The sequence below is a fragment of the Pseudomyrmex gracilis genome, unplaced genomic scaffold (genome assembly GCF_002006095.1).
Source record: "Pseudomyrmex gracilis isolate BER0280 unplaced genomic scaffold, ASM200609v1 scaffold_454, whole genome shotgun sequence".
NCBI lineage: Eukaryota > Metazoa > Arthropoda > Insecta > Hymenoptera > Formicidae > Pseudomyrmex > Pseudomyrmex gracilis.
Window position 1 is genome coordinate 53,098 of NW_018021038.1, and position 20,630 is coordinate 73,727.

Genomic DNA, 20,630 nt, shown 5'->3' on the forward strand with positions numbered 1-20,630 from the left:
CCAAGACTCGACAAATCGGGGTCACCTCCGACAGAGAATTCAATGGCGTTGGTCGGTTGATCGCGCGAGCTGATCAACCAATTCCAAATTTAATTCGAAATTAATCAGAGTGTGTCGAACTCGTGCGACACATTTTGTTGAATTTCCTGAAATGTTCTTCGCGACATATCCGTCAAGCGCGATATCCAACGCGCTAGATTCCGTTAAGCCTGTTCTACATTGATCGCAAGCGCAAACGCAAGGAATCAGATCTCGTAGAATTGACTAATCGTATTGATCAAATCAGCCAATTGACCGACAGCGTGATTGGTCAATTCTACGAGATCTATACCTTGCGTTTGCGCTTGCGATCAATGTAGAACGGGCTTTAGACGCGATTAAAAAAACACCGTCCAATCAGCGCGCGTGACGCGCCGGATCGATTGGTCGATCGAGCGCGACCATCTCTTTCGGATTGGGCGAGCGAGGTCGCGACGCGCGTCGAAACGTCGGAAAGTGGTGACGTTCCAATCCTCAATGTTGGCAACACGCTGCGCGCGTGACCACGTAGGCCTGTTCTACAATCAGTCGTAAGTCGTAAGAAATTGACCAATCACAATCGATTATTCTTCTGTGATTTATCTGTGATTGGTCAATTTCTTACGACTTACAGCTTACGACTGTATTGTAGAACAGGCTGTACGAAAGTTTCCGGACACGGCACGCGCGATTCGTTTTGTCACCGCACTTTGGCCAAGTTTTTTGAATTTCTCTATTTCAGTCGGTAAACACGCACGCGTCCACGTCCCGAATCAATTGCCAAGACAAATACCGCGCGTAGTCATGACGGAGGAATCCAGATTGGATCACCGAGCGAGGAAGAGGATCAAGGAGGTGAAAAAGAAGGCGCGACCGGGTGAGTAAAATTTCGATGTTTCGCGTACCGTAACCTCTATCCTCGTCGTTCGATATCCGGCGAGAAGTCACGTACACCACATCGCGACATCATTTTTCTTTCGATTTCGCTTCTCTCATTTCCGTCCGTGTGTTGTTATTAATCGCGCGTTCGCACAGTAAGGGCGCTTACGTTTAATTATCTGCGATTGTTCTTTGCGAGCGGCGAGAAAAAAAAACTTGTTGGAGAGAGTACACAGTAATACGATCGTCGGACTCCTTCTTCTCCATGACCTTGGTGATGATGTAATTTGATTTGATCCTGATAATCTCCGCTTTAATATCCGTTACCGAGCAATTAACAGGCTCGGTTCAATTGCACGCCGCGTATACATTTCCCGTCGCATGCGTCTTCTTGTTGTTCAATCAAAGTGTACACGTTAACAAATCGATTACACTTGATACACGAGATTTTATTCTGTAAATTGTTTTTTTTTTTAGAGATTTTTCTCTCAATGTACGTAAATATTTTTTTGGCGCACACACACACACACACACGTACACGTTGTACTTTTAGAGCTCGCAGATAAAGTAGCATGGACTCAGTACGCCTATCACAAGAATTTTCACAAATTTTGGGAGTTCGAAGACAATGCGGAACGAATCGACGAATCCAACGTGACTACCGAGGAATTCGTGGAGAAATACGAGAAACCTTACAAGCCTGTGATAATAAGAGGTGTTCAAAACGGCTGGAGAGCCCAGCAAAAATGGACTATAGATGTTAGTACACCCATTTGTTTCTAATGTGTTATTTATTGTATCATATTATTTATTTTAAATATATATTTTATACCGGACAGTATACACACCCTTTGATTTGCAGTCTCCGAAAATAAATATTCTCGCATTCAACAGAGAAAAAAAAAAAACATTCGCAGAGTTCTCTAACGGCTGGTTTTGTATAATTAACAATTTTATTTAGTTGTGATAGACTGCAAAGTGAGGGCTTATCGTTTTTATAAGTACGTGTTGTTTTTACTTCGTTTCAGAAATTAGCAAAGAAATATCGCAATCAAAAGTTTAAGTGCGGAGAAGACAATGAGGGATATAGCGTAAAAATGAAGATGAAGTACTATGTGCGTTACATGTTCAATAACGAGGACGATTCCCCTTTGTACATTTTCGACAGCTCGTTCGGCGAGCATCCGAGAAGAAAGAAATTGCTAGAGGATTATGTGATTCCGAAGTACTTCCGCGACGATCTGTTTCATTACGCCGGGGAACATCGTAGACCGCCGTATCGTTGGTTTGTCATGGGACCTGCCAGATCGGGTATACATTAAATTTTTTTTATACAACACAAACTATAATGCCAGATGTAACATCCAACTTCCTCTTCGCATCAGTTTGTAAACAAGAGTCTGACAATTATTACTTAAAACAAAGTTTAAATTTGTTTAATCGAATAAGTCGCGTGTATCTATTCTTTGTGAGTTTTATAAGTCATAAGAGTTGCACGAACACGCGCGCGCGTCATGTCACTTGTGTACATTGTATAACAACAACTTGTGCAACAGGTACAGGCATACACATAGATCCGTTAGGTACCAGCGCATGGAATGCTCTAATATCCGGCCACAAACGTTGGTGCTTGTTTCCTACGCACACTCCCCGCGAGCTTCTGAAAGTGACCGCAGCCGAGGGTGGCAAACAGCGGGATGAGGCGATCACGTGGTTCTCGATTATTTATCCGCGCACAAAATTGCCCACGTGGCCGCAAGATTGTCGTCCGATCGAGATCCTGCAGACTCCCGGCGAAACTGTTTTCATACCCGGCGGCTGGTGGCACATCGTTCTAAATCTCGACGAAACCATAGCCGTCACGCAAAATTTCTGTTCGCGCACCAATTTCCCGGTGGTCTGGCACAAAACGGTAAGCGGACTTGACGCAAATAAGACATGAATAATTCACTGTTGTCATTGTATGATGATTGTGTGTTAAAAATATCACAAAGTCTATATGTTAAAAAATGTTATGTAAATGTATGTAAATTGAAAAGCGTTTATAAATACACTTGTACACTAACAAAAGGTGCGGGGAAGACCGAAACTGTCGCGAAAGTGGCTGAAAGTACTAAATGAAAAAGAGCCGGAACTGGCGGCATTAGCGGAAACGATAGACGTGAAAGAGGACACAGGTGTTGCAAGTGATTCCTCGAGCGGTTCCTCGAGCAGTTCCTCGAGCAGCACCAGCAGTAGCGAGTCCGAGGACAGCGAGGACGACAGTGGTCAAGAGTCACTTACCGCACACAAGAAGAAAAAGAGGTACAAAAAATTCAAGTGTAAAATTCTTCTGTAATTTTATGCACGATGATACACTTCCGCTTTTTTCTTCCAATATTTCTTTTCATAATTTATTTTTTTTTTTTTTACCGACAGTTACGAACATAATAAGGCATAATACTGTTCTTTTTTTCGAAACGTTCCTCTTTTTTAGAAGAAAACTGAATAACAGCCAACCTTGACAATATCCAGTATTTGGAACCTACAGAGACCTCAGACTGTACAGTATTAATCAACGATTATTGTTTATACTAAGGATAAATATAATTATTATATTTACGACCATATCTTTATGTTCATAATAAAATAAATATTAGATATAACACATATAATCTTTTTTTGTTCTTTCTTCGAGATACAACACTTTGTTCAAAGCTATGTGTTTTTTCTTTAGGCGTTCTTATTTTTTTACGTGATAATGCACACAATTCCAATCAGGCTCTTTTTTTTTTTTTTTCGTTTTTTTTTCTTCTACCAATAGCAAAGCTACTTCGTTAAAGCAACACACATTGCTCTGTATGTTGTACAATACATTTTTTTTGTTGCTTAAAAATAGACGTTTCTCATTATCTAATAACGTTACGAGAGAAGAGAGACAGCAAGACGAAGATGTACAGTCAATAGACATAAAAAAATATAGGAAATGTAATTTTCAATAATAATAATATTAAAACAGAACTGAATACCACGGCAGTGATGCAAACTAACAGCGTACGATGACGGATCACGTGCATTATCATTTGACGTAAACTAAAACCGCAATTAAAAATTAAATGTACAATATACGTGGCGTGTACGACGTGTACGTATTAGCTTTTCAGCGAGTTGCTCCTGTGGAAGGTCCTCGCGTCTCGTTTATAGTAGTTCCACAGTCTCACAGTTCCATCGCTTCGTATTGACACGACGACCATGCAAAGCACCAAAGTGGAGTAAACAACATAGAAGCAAATAAATTAAGTGTTCATACATATATTATGTTATATAGGCTTGATAAACTTTATAATCAATACAAAAAAAAAAAAAATTATAACATATTAATCAACAAGTCTTTTAGTTTTTGTTTTGATTTATACTCTGACTAGCAAAGAGATCTTTTTGCGTTGTTCGTCACACGCGTACGAAGTTGAGCGTACAGGTAACTTTGTGTAATTTGTAAATTTGATACCTCCTCGAAGAGACAACACGTTTAAAAAAAAAAAAAAAAAAAAAAATTAATGTGAATTTTTGTGTGGTGGCAATTAAATTTTGCGTATATCATCTGCGGTACATATAATGCAAACGTGTGAACAGATACATATATGTATATAAAAGTCTCTAAGAAAACATGTTCGCGGTATCTTTTTGACACAAGTGTTTAGTGTAAATTCGAAATGTCGTGTAATAAACTCGGTACTCGAATGTGCGACTTCGACAAGTATTAAAATTGTTAAGTATATATAAATATATATATATATATGTATATATATATATATATGTGTGAAAAGCATGCGGCATTATCACCACAAAAAAACAAGATAAACGCACAACAGTGACACACAAGCAAAAAGCAAATAAAGTTAAAGGGAAACTGTGGAGATAGACATGGATAATGAGGTATCGGGTATACGCCACAGCTTCACTTCTCCAGAGCTGAAATCAATATCCGAGATGTTACTTCACTCGGAGAATGCAAGAGTGTGTATTATATATATATATATTTTTATATGATATATGCACTGCGCCAGTAAAGTAGCATGTTTCTCCATGTAATACTGTCGATTATCTGGGCGCACAGCGTCTGAATAGAAAAGTATTCAAGAAACGAAATATCTCTTGTACTTACTTGCTCGCTGTGAATATGTGCTGTTGATTTGTCGCGATGGCATTGATGGCGGAAGTATGCGCCCGAACCTCTCCGATAGGCGTGCACTCCCCCGAGTGATCCTTGGGAACGGACCAGGCCTTCAGTACACCACCGCGACAACCCGATATCATTACCGAACCGCTGTTTATCATGCACAATCCCAAGATCCAATCTTTGTGAGCGTTATTCAAAGACTGAACTAACTCCATTCTGCCAAGATCCCATCGTTTGATGCACATGTCCCTCGAGCCTGGAGAATAATTGTGAGTTTTAATGCCAACATTGTAAGACCTATGTGTTTATCAATAAAACAAAAATAATACACACCAGAAAATAATGTGGAACCGATCGTGGTCAAACACTGAACTCCGTCGTAATGCGGCGGCGCTAAGCTAACGGAGGGTCCGGATGCGTTTGGATCGGCGAGGGATATCAGATGATCCTTGCTGCCTGCTATCACTCGGCCATCCTCGGCGACGGCCAGACACATAACCGCCGCTGTGTGCGGCGTGCTCAGTCGGGCGGTGTATGTCAATTTGCGCACGTCCCATATTCGAACCTTGTCGCTGGACGCCGTGTACAGCTCCTGCTCGTCCAGGCTCAGCGCCAGATCGTTGATCGTCGTCTCGCCCACGGGCAATTGAAGCGTTCTAGACGGAGTAGAGAGCGCGATCGGGCCGATCTGAGTCTGACCAGAAGAGAACAGCGTCTTTATGCAATTGTTGCCGGCTCTGAGATCCCAGATCTTGACGTACGCGGCTGACACGCTGAACAGCAATCGATGAACGGAGGAGTACTTCACAGCGACTACGTTGTTCGGATGTCCGCTCAGGGTTAAACTCTCGATGCCCGTTTCCAAATCCCACACTTTCACGGTGCGATCTAAAAAAAAAAACACATCATAAGTCGCACTCTAAAATTCTCTACGTGTTTTTACTCGTCTCCATAATTCACGTACCTTTCGAGCCGCTGAAAAGTAATTCCGACGTCACGCATATGGTGAGCACAGCCTTGCTGTGTCCCTCCGCTACGTGAGAACATTGCAAAATCGCTCGCGGTTGAACCTGGCGGAGAAGAAGATTTCATTAAACGAGTTTGAACAACGAAAACACTCGTGTTCTTCTTTTGCTCTCCTTTTGCTTACCTTGCCCTGATACTGCGAGATAATGCCCTTCATTGGCTGCGGTTCAGACGATATCGGCTGTCTGCTCGCGGTTAGTCTGGAGAACACGTTTTCCTCACGGCTATTGAACCGCCTGTACGTAGTCGGGGACCCGGGGGGTGAAGATATATCCGTGTGCGCTACCTGCTCCCTAGTGGGGTGTGTTTTGTTATGTTAGCGTGTTAGTCGGCCGGCGTTTGGCTAAATCCAGCGCTACTGTGATCTCATGCCGACTTCGTAGTTTATAAGTTATTGTTAATAAAAACATATATGTCACATGCACAAAGAAGGAAAAAAAAGGAGAAAGAGAAACATTGTGTTAATTTTCTGTCACGAAAGACGTTGCGCTTTACACACACACACACGAGGGGATGGTGCACCACAATCAAGAAGCACGATTATAATCGATCTCACATTAGGCATTATCAAATGCAAATTTCGTACTTAAAACGATTTGTAAGCGGTTTAAGAAAGCCGTCTTTTGAGTCGGCTCCTGGTCGTACTTGCGTCTCACTGCTTCAAAAATTATTTATTATTATTTCTTTATCTCCTAATAATACAGAAAAACAATTCCTATGTCTATGTAAGCATATATGTACATTGAAAAAAAAAATAAACATTCTGTAGAAATTAATAAATGTCTTTCTTTTATTGTGATCGTTAACAACTCGCTTTAACATGTGTGTATAAATTGGAAAAATTTAATATTATATGTAGTAGATATATATATATATATATTTATGTTACACATTTATAAAAGTTAGATATCTATCTTACTTATTTCTTGTAAATAATTAAGTAATATATAAATCACAAAGACTTTTTTCTTAACAAAATTATTGTTTGCGAAAGTGGTCATTGCGGAGCACGTTGCTGTACATATGGATGTAGCGTAACGTTTTTTGTTTTACAATACACGTAAACGCTTTAAAACGTCGATTGCGAATATTCGACATAAACGTAGAAAGCTCCGAGGTTACTTTGTACATACGTTGGAAAGAACCTTTTTACAGAGAGAAAAATACTCTGCAATGTGTGCAAATCCAGTTTTTTGTTACGTGAGTCTGAGATTTAACAAGTCGAGAAAGAGAAAAAAATTAGTTTATCTCTCCTTCCTTTCGTGGGTAAATCTGCCATGTAATTATTCTGCGCTTATACAATTGCTTAAGCGCGCGCACGCGCATCGCGTCGATTCATCAAACATTATTCATTCGTACGCACGAAATACTTGCACTTGATTCCTGTCTCTCGAACGAAAAAGTCAAAAAAAAACAAAAAAGTTCATCTCGTGGAAATAAAAATATTCAACAGTGCGTGAAGTAGGGCGTCAAGACAAATGTATGCAAGGAATACAAGAACAAGGATGTGCTGCAGAATAATCACTCACATGGAGCCTCCGCCCGGATGAATCGGCCGTCGCAGAGCTCTGGGCGAGGTGCTGTCTCGACGGCCCAGAGTCGGCGATCCGCTGGTCACGCCACCTCCGTGTTGATTTCTAGTCAATACCAATCCTCTATGGGACACACAGAGAGAAACAACATGAGTTATTACAAAACACTTGTCTAATTTTTTCTCGAATCGCACAAATTTTGAGTTTGAATGTCGTGTGCTTACTTCAAACTACCCGGCGCGCTTGGAACCCTCGTGAGAGGATGATTGTGATTCTGATTCTGATCGTCCGTTTTCGCGCTTTCGGGATTGTTCGCGTGAACGCCGTAGAGAAGCTCCTGCGGCTGCGCCGTTCTTCTTCTGACTTTATTGTTGCGCTGTTTCTCATCACCGAGTATAATCTGGCTGTAACTTTCGCTAGCGATACGGAGAACACAAAAAAAAAAAATAAAATACATAATTGTTTGAAAAAAGAGACAATTCGATTTTGTTGGTGAAATGGCGAAAGTCAGAATAAAATATCTCGAAAAAAAGTCTTGAAAGAGAGTCTTGACTATCGCTCAACTTACTTGTCGGGAGAAGAGCTTCTCGAACTGGCCGGACTGTAAGCGTTAGTCTGGTTGTTCGTGAGAGACAAGAGATCTCTGTCGCGCAGAACGTGTTCGAGCAATTGGTGCTGAACGTCGCTCTCTTGCGCGACCTGATTGAGCCGGGACTCCATATCCCGCACCTCGAGCTGCTTTTGCGCGGCTACGCAACTCTGTTCCACGGTGAAGGCGAGCATCCGTTGAAGCAGATACTGTGCCTCGTCTACCGTGCGAATTGTGGAGATGAGCGCCTCGACGCCAGGCTCACCCTCCGCCTCACCGTCGCCCATCTCGACCATATCCCGTTGACACTCCGAGATACTATCCTGTGCAAAATTTAATATAGTACAAAAAAAAGAAAAAAAAATACGATGTACTTGAAGCTAAGTTGACGAACTGCCGTTTATACCTGCAGATAACTGATCTTGCTCTTTACGTTATCGATCTCCTCGTCGATGTCGGTGACGTCGCCCCTCGCGCTCGTCACTTGGCTCCTGTGCTTCTGAAGTCTTTCCAAATCTCTGCCCAGTTCTTCCCGCTCTTGAAGTAGTCTTTCCATTTCTCTCTCCGTCTCGGCGGCGGCCTGTTTCGCCAGCGCTTGCTTCGCGATTGTTCTCTCGAACGTTTGCCATCTCTGCTTCAACGCTTTCGGGTTAAGCGACTTGACCGGCGCGCGACCGGCAGCCTTTTGACTCAATCCCCGGTCTCGTTTTCGCAGCGCCGTCACTTCCTCCTGTTTACGCCTGAGCACAACCTCCTTCATTCTCTTGTCGGCCTCCAGCGTTCTTATCACATTCGCGTGTCTGCGACTCTCCTTGCGCAACTGAGCTATCTCCCGATTGCGCCTCAGCTCGTTCTCCTTGTGACGTTGAGCTTCTTCTCGCATTTTATTCAGAAGTTTCACCTTGGCTCTCTTCATTTCCGAGAGCTCGTTTCTCAGACCTCTCAATCTATTTTCGGTCTGCGACTGATTCTTTATCAACCTAGCGTGTTCCTTCTTGGCCGATTGGAGAAGACGCATCTCCTTCTGCATATTAGTGAGCTTCTTTTCATACTCGTCCCGCAATTTCTTCACCTTCTCGGTGGGTGGCGCGGGCTGTTGCTGCAACGACATTAACACCTTGTCCCTTTCTTCCTGAGTGTCTTTGATACGCGCCTGCAGTTGAGCCAATTTATCCTCGTAGTGCTGCTTCATGGTCTGCAAACGTCTTTGAGAAAGCTCGAGCTCTTGTATCAAACGTTGCTTGACGTCGATGTCGGACGTCAGCGCCTCCAATTCACGACCCATAGCCTCTTCCTCCTCGTCTTCTTCTGTATAAAAATATCAAACGTGAGATGTGCATTTGCAAAACAAAATAAAAAATATGATATCCAGTTTACAACAACGTGCCTTTGCGATCAGAATCGTCCTCGGAATCGTCCTCGCTCCCGGAGTCCTGAGCGTTCTCCGCGTCGTCTTCTCCCTCGTCTACTGTCGACTTGACAGAGGTGTTACTGCTGTGAGCGTATTGTTCCTTCAGGGCTTTCAGCGTTTCTATTTCTTTCTCGACGTCCTTTTTCGCGTCGCTCAACACAGACGCGGGATCGAAATGAAACGAACTGTCGCCGTACGGATTCGCTGCGATGACCTGGTAAATTTGTTTAATCGTCAGTCGCGTAAACAAGTGCGTCTCTCGCAAACGCTGACACAAGTATTACCTGCATCTGCCGTTTCTTTAATTGCTGATACATAGCCTCCGCCTCCAACAGACGAGCTCGTAACTCTTCTATTTCCTGAACGTAACCTTGCACCAAACTGGTCACCTGATCGTCACCACCGCCCGCAGCCGCCATCCACTGACCTGCCGCCTTTTCCGCTAGTAACAGAGCATTTTTCGCTGTCAGCGCCTCGACAGTTTCCGAAAGAGCTTTCACTCTAGTTCGGAGACTTTGCAATTCGCTGTTCAACATTTGATTTTCGTGCCAGGCGTCGTTAACACCGTCCTCGCCGACTAATCTCTTGCCTAAAGGGAAACAACAAAAACATGAATCTAACTTCTACAAAAGATTGATTTCCGAAATTATACATATAAAAAAACAGATTTTTGGTTTAAATTTAATCAATGATACTGACTTACTTGACCATGCTTATTTTAACTTGCTTGATGAAATCAAATCTTCAAAACTCTGAATTTTAAATTTTAACTGATTTAAATTTTAACTGACTTGTTTACTTTGACTGTGTTTTGATGGTGGGGATTCAAGTATATAAATCGTTGCCTTTACGTTCTGATCACCGTTTGATTTTTGACTCTAAACATGTAAGTTGAGCTGCTTTGTTTACTCTTGTGAATATTTATGTGACTTGTTAACTATACAGGGTGTCTCAGAATTGCCGTACAATCTCTCGTAGGCAGGTAGAAGAAGTAAAGCTGAGTCAAAAAGTCCTGAACCATTTTTTTCTATTATTTATAATAAAGAAGTAATTATTGAGTAAATCAGGCCAATCAGCGCAGACCTTTAGCCAGCCACATGTCAGTGAGCGCTCACACACATCAAGCGCGCAGCTCACTGACGTGCGCCTGGCTAAAGGTCTGCGCTGATTGGCCTGATTTACTCAATAATTACTTCTTTATTATAAATAATAGAAAAAAATGGTTCAGGACTTTTCGACTTAGTTTTACTCCTTCTACCTGCCTACGAGAGATTGTACGGCAATTCTGGGACACCCTGTATAACTCTTCCAGGAAATCAAACAACTGTGATATGTAAGATTTTACAATTTTATATTATTATATACTGAGAGCATCCACACCACCACCTTCTTCGGAATGGCGTGATTTTATTTAATTTTTTATGTACACTGAAGATGACTCAAGTAAGAGTCGAAACGTTTGCGTGCGTTACTTATATTACAATATATGTTTTCATATTAATTTGATATTATAATTGAATAAATACAAAGATCCTCTATTAAGCTCGTAACAGACCTTCTTGTCATATTTAATTTTATTATTGTTATTATAACGAGCGTGATTTACTTTACACTTTATTACAACAAAAACATGTTGTTACATGATATTAAAATTATTAAAAAATTTTTCCAAAAGAAACGTTGTAACAAACGTCGATAAAACATACCTTGTCTATATTCCATCAGTTCCAGTTGAAGTTGCTGAATCTCTCGTCGGAGCGAAGCGATCGTTCTCGAGCTCTTGTCCTGATTAATAGTAACCTTGTTCTTGATATTTCTCGCCCGATTCGCGTACTTTAACGTGCTCAGAGTTTCCATAAAGTCTCTATCACTTGGCGACACACACGCTATCATCACAGTCTGACTGTTTCCTGCAATGATCAATCAGAAGTTTAGAAGCACGCGAATACTCGACGCGATAACTCGAGTTAGTATCCCTCAGAAGCGTCTTACACGACGTGCCGCGAGCATTACCTCCGAGAGAATCTTGGAGCAACCTGGTCAACTTCGAGTCTCTGTACGGTATGTGCAAAGCCTTCTTCGTTTTGTCGCCGAGAGCAGAGATGACATTGCCCAACGCCAACTACGGACAACAAGAGAATATCGTTGTAATCGATCTGACGGATTTCTTCATGAACATCTCGCGAAAAGAGAGTCACCTGATCCTTACCAATCCGCAATTTATGGAAATGCCCTCCTTTGCCCGGTCGCCGGTGGCGCCCGTTCTCTTCAGTCTCTCGGAACCGGCCAGATCGACAAAGTGAAATTTCGCGGTTAACGTTTCGAACTCGTTCGCAATCTCGGCTGTGCTCGTGTCGACGTCCGCGTCGGGATCCTCGACCTTGATGCATCGTTGCTGTTTGATGTACAGCGTGAATATGGCGTGCGACCGGGAGGACTGCGTGTTCATCTGCGTGGATCCCGTTGTGCGCGACAGCGCGCCCAATCGCAGATACTCCAACGCTTGTTCCGGACTGGTCACGATTCGCGGTTCCACCCCGGTTAAATGTATGTTGCCGGTGGTGTCCTCGTGGATACGGGCGCCGCCTCTCGGTCCTCCGGGTTCCAACAGATCCTTCAAGTCTTCGTTATATAATTCCAGAAATTGTGCTGTAACCTGAAACAAAATAGCGAGACCATTAAATGAACGGGACCTTAACTCGAGTTTCTCCAAACGTTTCTCTCTCGCAAGATACAAACCTTGAACTCGGGCGGCAACTGAGCGCGTTCTCTCGCGCGTTCCTGCTTGGCCGCTATTCCGTTGAAGAGATGCCTGATGGCACGGGGTATGATTCCGACGATGTCCTCGTCGACCTCCACATCGAAACCCGTGCCCATGGTGTAGGTCTTGCCCGAGCCCGTCTGTCCGTAAGCGAACACCGTCGCGTTGTATCCGTCCAGCGCACCTTCCACGAGCCGACTCACGCACGTTTCGTAAATTATTCTCTGATCCGACTGAGTGTCGAAAACGTAATCGTACGTAAAGGCCTTGTCCGGTCCAAGGAACACCTGCGGCTCCCCCGCAGGCACCTGGGTGCAGATCCTGCACATGTCGATCACCTCCCGAGCTACTTGAGGCCTTATTCTGCAGGCAAGAGATACATTAGCGTTAGTTAAATTTTCCAACAAACTGATAAAACTGACGTCTAATCGTCAGACTTTTCAAAAAAAAACGTTATCATTATATTTATCATTGCATTGTTTTTAAACAGATAAGATTTGTGTAAACACAAATTAATAAGACAGATTTGTGTGCAAGCACACAAAAATTCATGGATTTATTTAAAAAACATAACAAATTATTTAAGCGGAAAGGAAAATTAGTCATCAATTCTGGCGAGCAGTTTCTGGTGTACACATCACACTTGAACGCCGGTGGCAAGTAAAAAATAATTGTTTGACATTGCGTAAGTCTGTAACTGTAATGTCGATGTAATGATCAATCAGTTAAAAAAAAAAAAAAAAAAAAAACGTGACTTAGGCCCGAATTCATAGTCGTCTCTCAGATCTCAGATCTCAGATCTCAAGAGAGAGAGAAAGAGAGAGAGAAAAAGAGAGGGAAAGAGATGAGATGAGATCTGAGATCTGAGAGACGACTATGAATTCGGGCCTTAATCGCGCGTCTCTCGGAAGTCGCGAGTGTGCGCGTTTCTCATTGCGTGTGGCAATCAAGCCTACGCACTTGCGTCGTAAAAGGAGATACTCGACGATCGGAATGTGTTTGCGCGATCTGTCAGGTATCCGCGCGCGCGGAACAAGAGAGCGTTTTTTTTTCTCCGTGATGCGAACAGCGACTCTCTCTTTCTCTCTCTCGCTTCCTCATTGCTCCTCGCGATCGCAATAAAAAAAAAAAAAAAAAAAAAAAAAAGATTTTCGCGATCCAGCGATAATTGCAGCAACGTTTGCACTGTAAACACAGCGCACAACAGAAACGATTTCTCCAGCGGCGGAGGTTTTCTCTACGTTTCTTGACACGCGACGAAGATACCGCGCGAGGGAAGCGAACACAGAAAACGACGCATTGCGGCGAAGATCTGAGGAAATAAAAAAATAATATGAGAGAAAACTACATATATACGATTCAATCCCACGATTTCCACGATTTGGAAAACCGCGCGTGGCGTTCGAAACCGCGTGGGCATTTTTTTTTCTCGCAGTTTCATCAGCGAGTTAATTCATTTCTCCCAACTGTTTCTTTCTCTCCGTTCAATGACGAGACGAGGTTGATCCGAGACCGATGTGTCGGTTGGACCAGGAGTTTCGTCGAGATCTCGCTCTTCTCGAAATCTGTGCAATGCGCTTAATCTATTTTACTCACCGTACGGCGACGCGTACGCTCGAATCGTCCGCCATCTCGCAAGGTTCTCCGGCTCTCTTGTGTCTCTCGCGAAAGAACGAAGAAAGGCAGTCCTGGTTAGGCGTGAATTTTTAGGCCGAAACGTTGACAATCGTTAGGCAAAGGGTGACGGCGGATCACCGTGCGACGAATGTCCACGGGACGCTGCGGGTTGGCGCGCGCGCGTTTACCAGCTGCGACGACCGTGAAAAGTTTGACATTCCTCGGGAGCGATGCGCGACGGACCGCGCATCTCTCTATCGTTACATACACGTTTTCGCGAGAGAGAGGGAGAGAGAACGATTCACCGGGAACGATTCGCCGACGATCGTCGAAACAGCGCAACAACTCGAACCGCCGTTGAATCATTTGTCCGTACGATCATTGTCTCCGCATTTGCACTGAAGTTCATTGAGAAGATTGCCGCTTCACGCTCCCTCGTCAGAGGTCCGGTTGGCGACTAGAGATTCGTCCCCCGGACAAGCGTCCGCTGCTCTGACACTCACTGGACGCTCGTGACGCGCATGCGTGCGGCTGGCTACCAGACTGCGGGCTAATTGCGCGATTGCGGCTTCTCGGAACCGCGTGTACACCGTGACGTAAAATTACAAGACGCGAATTACTTCCGTGGCTGCGCGGTGGCCGACCAATCGGAAGGTGTCGCATTACTCTTTCGATTTTCCACGGAGGAATCGCGCTCCGACCCCCGGAAATGATACATTCTCTGATATTCTGTACATAGTTTTTATTATTGTACAAGAGTATAAATAATTGTTAAGATATTGTAATATACAAATGTAGCTGGGATATAGACGCGTGTAATACTTTTTTTTTTTTAATAGGAATAACAAGAATTGAATTTTATCTTATGACCGAAATAAATAAACCAACTCAAAAGACACAACATCCAATTCGTTTCTAAGCTTCTTTTCTTGCTGAACATTGTCGAACCATCTTGAGAGATGAATATACTGCGCCTTCTCTTGATGGCTCAGTTGCTTCTATAGAAAAAAAAACAATGGCAAACACACCTGATAAAATAATTCGACACGTGATGTGTGCATCTGCACACTCACATGTACGTTGCCAATAGATCAAAACTATCTCAACAAACGTTACCATTAAAGAATGGAGGACGTAATACAGTGCGATGTCTGCAAGAGTCTTCTCTGTGCCAGTTATATACGTCACATCTTGTAATACCGTATTCAGTTCCTACGATCAAAGACATCAGTATCTTACTTTCTGTGCTCCGCGGTATATTTATGCGTGCTCATGCGTAGCTATATTACGTATTACATGGAACACTCTCTTGGCATTGGCTGGAAGATCGGCGTAGTTGATGCAGACCGTTATGTATTCCAACCACTGCTGCGTCAGAGCTTGCGCTTCCTTGTCATTGCCAAGTAAATCGGAATATTTGGATCTTCTCAGAAGTGCTTGCACAATGGTGCTAAATCCCTGAATGGGCAATGAATCCTTAGATTCTGGACCAAGTACTATCTGAAATGTAGATATTCGCAAACAAATCAATTTCCGAATCTTGTGTTCAAACCTTCAGATTTTACTGAGATATGTCTCTTTTGTCACCGAAAACAAAATTAACGCACAATATCAAGTTGACACTCACATGTTTGTTGTTAGAAACTTCTAATTTCCCCGGACAAACATCCAGATATCGCGCTATTTTCTCCACGCATTCGATATTACAAAGGCCCATAGTAATACTCGTATAAAAATGTAAGAGTGTGAGATAACACGACGGAATAATATACGGAGAAACAAATAAAAACCAGAAGTCCGATCAAGAACATGTAAATAGCTCCGGTTGAGAAATTACGAGATCAAAACCGGTGCAGCTGAGATCATAACCGGAGAGCGGCCGTACAAAGCACGTTATGCGATTATACGAGGGCCGATCGCGCATACAACTCAGTGAATAAAAATGCTATCTTACCAATTTATTTGGTTCTGTTCCGTGCTACGTGCGCGCGCTTTGCCGCGCGCGTCGATTCGATATATATCGATTCTCGAAATATCGCGCGCTATTCGACGGCGCATTTGAATTCACACGGGCGGTCACACGATCAATTCGCGATCTTCGAGCCGGATCTTAAAATATGAAAACGGTGGTTTTTTTTTTTTATATATGAGAGATTTGTGTTTTTTTGTTCGTCTTGTTTGCGACAACCAGCGATGTCTAAAATTATATTTTCTAGGTGTCTTCAGAACAGTCGGTTAGGTACATCTAAATAAAACGCGATAAACAAAAAGAGTGACAGGATTTATTCAGAAAAAAAATTGACAGAGATGCTCGCGAACACACATAATCACATCGCATGTGTGCCAGCTGCTGTTGCGTTTACGCTTGACGCATCATTTATACGAAATACGCCGCCAGTTGAGCCATTTTGTCTTTCGGCGGTTTGGGTTTGCCCCGATTGCGACTCTTTGTGTGACCGCGACTACGCGTGACGACCGGTTTCGAAGCCACCGCACGATGCTTTTCCACCAGCGGGACGAAGGCTGGAGTGCAGAACACGCAACCGGACATTTCCGTCGCCTCGTTCGGGAGTTTACTTTTGTCCTGAAAGAACGAAAGAGAACGAAACAGTTACGCTCTGGCTTCCCGACGACGCATATCGCACGTGTGTCAAACAATTCGTCACGCAAACCTGTTTGTATTCGACGCTCACTAATTGCGCCCCGCAGTCGCAAGTGTCCGTGTCGACTGTTACTTTGTGCGCGTTCTCAAAGAGATGGATGATAACGTCGCAACGATTGCATCCCAGTTTCCATTTAGGAGCGGCCGAAGGGTCAAGCACGAGAATGCCGAGGTCGCATTCCAAACAACTGGACAAACCGTTCGAGTTCATGCCGTGCGGACACGTCGGATGCGTGCACGAATTACAACCGCTCATTCCTTTCTTCATGTCTCTGAAACACGAATGAGAGATAAGTCAGCGTTTTTTTTTTGTTTTTTTTTTTTTTTTAATCTGATTTGATGATTACAACCGATCTCGACAGGTTACCTGAACGGCGGATTGTTGTAACAGTACGGACAAAATGTGTAGCTCTTTCCCCGTGTCCCGGTCGACCACGAGAGCAATTCGAAGTCGTCCAGCGGACACTTCAATTCCTTGTATATTCGTATGTTTCCATTTTGTGGCAAGTTGTAAGTCTCGTTGCAGTGCGCGCAATGCATTCTAGACGGTTTCGTCTGTATGTATTTCATGTATCGACGGCACTTGCCACATCTGCGTACAACAGAGAATTGCAAAATAGGGTGAGAAAACACAGACGTTCTACAATGATATATTTCATGGACTTACCTGGAATGCGCTTTACCGGATGCCGACAACGGCGAGAACGAGACTTCGAACAACTGATCCATGGCTTCTATGCTCTGCACGAAATAATGAAACTTCTGCTTGAAGATCTCCACGGTGTGTTGCAATACAGCGTGAAAGTCGGCGCGACCTAACGCTATCAGATTCAATTGCTCCTCCACCGCGGATCTCATTGTTGGCAAAACTAATTCAGGATCTATCTAGTAAGGAGGACGCACATAGACATAGAGAGAGAGAGAAAGAGAGAGAGAGAGAGAGAAAACATCAGGTGTTTACACAGCGGGAAGTCGAAGTGAAAAGTACCTTTTGATATCCATGGACCAAAACGATGCCGAGAGACGTGGGCACCAACTTTCTGCCTGCCGCAACGGTGACGTAATTTCTCACGCAGATGTTGTTTATGTGCACGGGAATCGAAGCGTCCGTTCCGATGCCGTGTTTCTCCATGAGCGAGATCAATTCCGCTTCAGTCAGATAATCCGGCGGTTGCGTGTAACATTCGACCAGCTTCGCCTGCGTGCAAACAAACAACATCGCTGTGCTTCATCTCGCGCGAAATTTTTCTTTCGTAATCTCTTACCTCTTGTATGTTCACTTTCTCGTCGGTCGTGAACTTGGGCAGCGTGTCGCTGTTGCCGAGCGCTTGCCAAGTGAGAATATTCGTGTATCCGGGATCGAGCAGGCTGTGACCGGTGGTTGTGAATATCTCTATGCCTATCTCGAATTTCACCGTGGTGCTCAGATATTTACAATCTCGCGCCAACTGTAAAATTCAAAAGCAATAGAGAGAGATTAGCATCTCTCGAGCGTAAGCGTATCTCGTCGTGAACACGTACCGTGGCGATAAAATGTCGCGTTATGTAATCGTACAATCGCCACGCGTCGCCGTCCAGTTCGCCTCTTGTCGCGTGTTTCATGGGTGTTATAGGAGGATGGTCGCCTGCGTCATGACCTTTCTTCGGCCTGTTGATACCGGACGCTAATATCTTGCGAACCTCCTCGCCCCAATCCGGACTGTTTTGTTGCTGTTTCAGCGTTGATCTTAAATAAAAATTAAATGACTGTAATAAGTGAGAAATTGAATAATAATCGGACGGACTCTCTCTGTTATCGCGCGCAATGATGATCTTACAACAGGTCGAAGTTGTCGGGATACGATGTAGTTTCCGTTCGAGGATAACTTATGTATCCTTGAGTGTAAAGTCTTTCCGCGACCTGCATCGCGTGCTGCGGACCCATTCCCAATCCAGAACTCGCGACTCGCATCAGTTCCACTGTGTTCAAAGCTATAGGTCGCGATTTTGATTTCTCTGTACTCTGTATACTCACTACCCTACATACAATTTTATTTTAAACGTTTCTACATATTCTTCTAGTTGTTCTAGATAAGATTTGCAATAACGTGTGTGACAACTCACGTTGCTTGATCGTGCTCTTTTACATGACTCAAGAACATGGTTGCGACTTCTTTGTCGAAGGAACGCACACGGCTCCAGCTCAGTATAATGTCTTGACCATCGCTAGACTTAATGGTTACCTGAAGATGAGATAAATTATATTGTTTAACTTCTGAATCTTTTAACAAGACACGCTTGACATTGTCATTTCAAATTCATTGCACCTGTAACACCCAGTACGGATCCGGTTTGAAGGTTTGAATTTCATCGTGCCTCTGAACACAGAATCCTAATGTCGGCGTTTGGCAGGGACCGTAAGAAATAAGCGATACATCTAAATCTCCGTATTTGCCCTAAAATGTACATATTTTATATAAAAGGTCATGTATATGAGTACAATCATGCAAGATCAACAGTTTGCAACCTACTTGGAAGAATTTGGTTTGATAGCGAGTGAATGCACAACCTATTCGCAGATCTAATTCTTGACGTGCGTCTACACTTTTAGCTTCATTTTCATTGGGTTTTATTAAATTTGCCATAGCAGCTTTTATATCCTTCTCCGTGATAGCTGAGAATCGTGCTCGCCATATATCCTAGAAAGAACAGAAACCTATTGTACTTTACTTGGAAAAAAAAAACAAATTTGACCTTCAACAAGAGTAAACAAACAATGCGAACAACTCACATTTATATGCAACTTTCTGTGCATTCCTTGCTGTACAGCATTGACAACTTCAAAGCAAATATTCTCGCCCTCTTTGTCACAATCCAGCCACAATATTAAGTAATCACAATGAGAGCCTTCTTTGCCCAGAAAATATGGTATTCTGAGTTTTGGCACAGCTTCCTTCTTCTCGGTTGGACATGAGAACAACTCTGCCTGAGAACATGCAAAACAAGGCATATCAATCACACACACACATATGTACACAAAGAGAGTAAACATAACAAAAATGTCACATGTGTGTTTATTAATCTCACCGGATCTACTTTGTCCCAATTGTTGTACTTTCCAATGAAATCCAACGTCATGACGTGCCCGCATACGGATGTCATTTTAAAATTGACAGTTTCTGATCTGAACTGGCCCACCCATTCGTGAACGGAACAAGATCCGTTCAAACCTAAAGAGAAGTAATTTCAAAAAATGGGAAAATACGTAAAATAGTAATAATACGCAAATAAATAAAACAAATGATCGAAAAACACACCTTTTCTGGTACTGCACCGTCCATTGCTCAGTATATTAGCAAGAGATGCTGCCAGAGAAGGCTTCTCAGCTACCATTAACGCGGTCTTCATTTTGACGCAATATGTTTGTTGTTTTTTTGCATATATTACAATATTTTAAAAAATCTTCACCCGAGTGTGTGACTAATAAGAACGCATTTCGCTCGACATCATCCTCAGACTCCTTCTCTGTCCTTCTCCTCGACTTCAGTTGCAATTGCTGCGTTACTTCTGCTGGACCATGGTGTAAGTATACAGGTGAGTTATTGCGCATAGAGACGGCAACGTGGTGGGGACAGCCAATCACATTTTTGGCCAAAATTGTGCGCGATATTCAAACATAGAGTTGCAGTAATTACTTCTCGATGTCAAAATAAAAAACAAAAAATATTGTAAATCATATATTTATAAAGTGTAACGCTAAATTACACTAGGTGTAATAATATACAAAGAGAAAATAAAGTCAATACAAATATATATAAATATATAAATATTTTATTTGAAACAGTAGAAAACATGAGTATGAATTACATATAAATATATAAATATTTATTTTAAATATTAGAAAAGTAACATATTATTTAGTTTTTTTGATTACACATACGGTATATTTTTTTCTTTCTTTTTTTGTTCATATTATTTTCTATTATTTGCTTATTAA

General features: G+C 42.9%; 4 protein-coding genes across 6 annotated transcripts; 1 reads left to right on the forward strand and 3 right to left on the reverse strand.

Moving 5' to 3' along the window:
- Positions 1 to 689: 689 nt before the first annotated feature.
- LOC109860727 (bifunctional arginine demethylase and lysyl-hydroxylase PSR) lies at positions 690 to 3,643 on the forward strand. Of its 2 annotated transcripts, none has more exons than XM_020440006.1 (6): positions 690 to 895; positions 1,451 to 1,656; positions 1,926 to 2,208; positions 2,454 to 2,809; positions 2,969 to 3,201; positions 3,374 to 3,643. In XM_020440006.1, exons 1-6 carry the CDS (start codon positions 823 to 825, stop codon positions 3,399 to 3,401), a joined length of 1,179 nt encoding a protein of 392 aa, XP_020295595.1. In that variant the 5' UTR covers positions 690 to 822; the 3' UTR covers positions 3,402 to 3,643. The 2 variants fall into 2 exon arrangements, with proteins under 2 accessions (XP_020295595.1, XP_020295596.1); XM_020440007.1 differs by having other exon boundaries at positions 3,377 to 3,643.
- A 103-nt stretch (positions 3,644 to 3,746) lies between these two features.
- On the reverse strand, positions 3,747 to 14,521 carry LOC109860726 (kinesin-like protein KIF21A). Of its 2 annotated transcripts, none has more exons than XM_020440003.1 (16): positions 13,972 to 14,521; positions 12,354 to 12,738; positions 11,824 to 12,270; positions 11,628 to 11,736; positions 11,321 to 11,524; positions 9,899 to 10,203; positions 9,591 to 9,828; positions 8,610 to 9,511; positions 8,183 to 8,526; positions 7,839 to 8,030; positions 7,612 to 7,737; positions 6,207 to 6,375; positions 6,021 to 6,126; positions 5,390 to 5,944; positions 5,042 to 5,312; positions 3,747 to 4,107 (listed from the first exon to the last, which is right to left on the reverse strand). In XM_020440003.1, exons 1-16 carry the CDS (start codon positions 14,004 to 14,006, stop codon positions 4,029 to 4,031), a joined length of 4,467 nt encoding a protein of 1,488 aa, XP_020295592.1. In that variant the 5' UTR covers positions 14,007 to 14,521; the 3' UTR covers positions 3,747 to 4,028. The 2 variants fall into 2 exon arrangements, with proteins under 2 accessions (XP_020295592.1, XP_020295594.1); XM_020440005.1 differs by having other exon boundaries at positions 3,747 to 4,848.
- A 198-nt stretch (positions 14,522 to 14,719) lies between these two features.
- Positions 14,720 to 15,901, reverse strand: LOC109860731 (eukaryotic translation elongation factor 1 epsilon-1). The gene is made up of 4 exons (XM_020440012.1): positions 15,620 to 15,901; positions 15,289 to 15,492; positions 15,109 to 15,204; positions 14,720 to 14,990 (listed from the first exon to the last, which is right to left on the reverse strand). The coding sequence occupies exons 1-4, from the start codon at positions 15,707 to 15,709 to the stop codon at positions 14,856 to 14,858; spliced, it is 525 nt and encodes a 174-aa protein (XP_020295601.1). The 5' UTR covers positions 15,710 to 15,901; the 3' UTR covers positions 14,720 to 14,855.
- Positions 15,902 to 16,258: 357 nt separating this feature from the next.
- On the reverse strand, positions 16,259 to 20,226 carry LOC109860730 (DNA topoisomerase 3-beta-1). Its single transcript, XM_020440011.1, has 14 exons — positions 19,951 to 20,226; positions 19,721 to 19,863; positions 19,425 to 19,619; positions 19,165 to 19,332; positions 18,961 to 19,089; positions 18,758 to 18,876; positions 18,472 to 18,672; positions 18,176 to 18,380; positions 17,920 to 18,102; positions 17,643 to 17,852; positions 17,322 to 17,539; positions 17,022 to 17,246; positions 16,665 to 16,926; positions 16,259 to 16,576 (listed from the first exon to the last, which is right to left on the reverse strand). Exons 1-14 carry the CDS (start codon positions 20,039 to 20,041, stop codon positions 16,370 to 16,372), a joined length of 2,556 nt encoding a protein of 851 aa, XP_020295600.1. The 5' UTR covers positions 20,042 to 20,226; the 3' UTR covers positions 16,259 to 16,369.
- Between the last annotated feature and the right edge of the window lie 404 nt (positions 20,227 to 20,630).

Excerpts from the sequence above, each read along its gene's own strand:
- LOC109860727 (XM_020440006.1), top strand. The coding sequence starts at position 823 with ATGACGGAGGAATCCAGATTGGATCACCGAGCGAGGAAGAGGATCAAG. Across the intron at positions 896-1,450 it reads GAAAAAGAAGGCGCGACCGG|AGCTCGCAGATAAAGTAGCA; the intron begins GTGAGTAAAATT and ends TTGTACTTTTAG. Across the intron at positions 2,209-2,453 it reads CATGGGACCTGCCAGATCGG|GTACAGGCATACACATAGAT; the intron begins GTATACATTAAA and ends CTTGTGCAACAG.
- LOC109860726 (XM_020440003.1), bottom strand. The coding sequence starts at position 14,006 with ATGGCGGACGATTCGAGCGTACGCGTCGCCGTACG. Across the intron at positions 8,527-8,609 it reads GCAAGATCAGTTATCTGCAG|GATAGTATCTCGGAGTGTCA; the intron begins GTATAAACGGCA and ends AATTTTGCACAG. Across the intron at positions 4,108-5,041 it reads CACATATTCACAGCGAGCAA|CGATGGAACTGTGAGACTGT; the intron begins GTAAGTACAAGA and ends GTCAATACGAAG.
- LOC109860731 (XM_020440012.1), bottom strand. The coding sequence starts at position 15,709 with ATGGGCCTTTGTAATATCGAATGCGTGGAGAAAATAGCGCGATATCTG. Across the intron at positions 15,205-15,288 it reads ATGCCAAGAGAGTGTTCCAT|GAACTGAATACGGTATTACA; the intron begins GTAATACGTAAT and ends CTTTGATCGTAG. Across the intron at positions 14,991-15,108 it reads ACGTCCTCCATTCTTTAATG|AAGCAACTGAGCCATCAAGA; the intron begins GTAACGTTTGTT and ends TTTTTTCTATAG.
- LOC109860730 (XM_020440011.1), bottom strand. The coding sequence starts at position 20,041 with ATGAAGACCGCGTTAATGGTAGCTGAGAAGCCTTCTCTGGCAGCATCT. Across the intron at positions 19,620-19,720 it reads ATTGGGACAAAGTAGATCCG|GCAGAGTTGTTCTCATGTCC; the intron begins GTGAGATTAATA and ends GCATGTTCTCAG. Across the intron at positions 18,877-18,960 it reads ATCCGTACTGGGTGTTACAG|GTAACCATTAAGTCTAGCGA; the intron begins GTGCAATGAATT and ends TCTCATCTTCAG.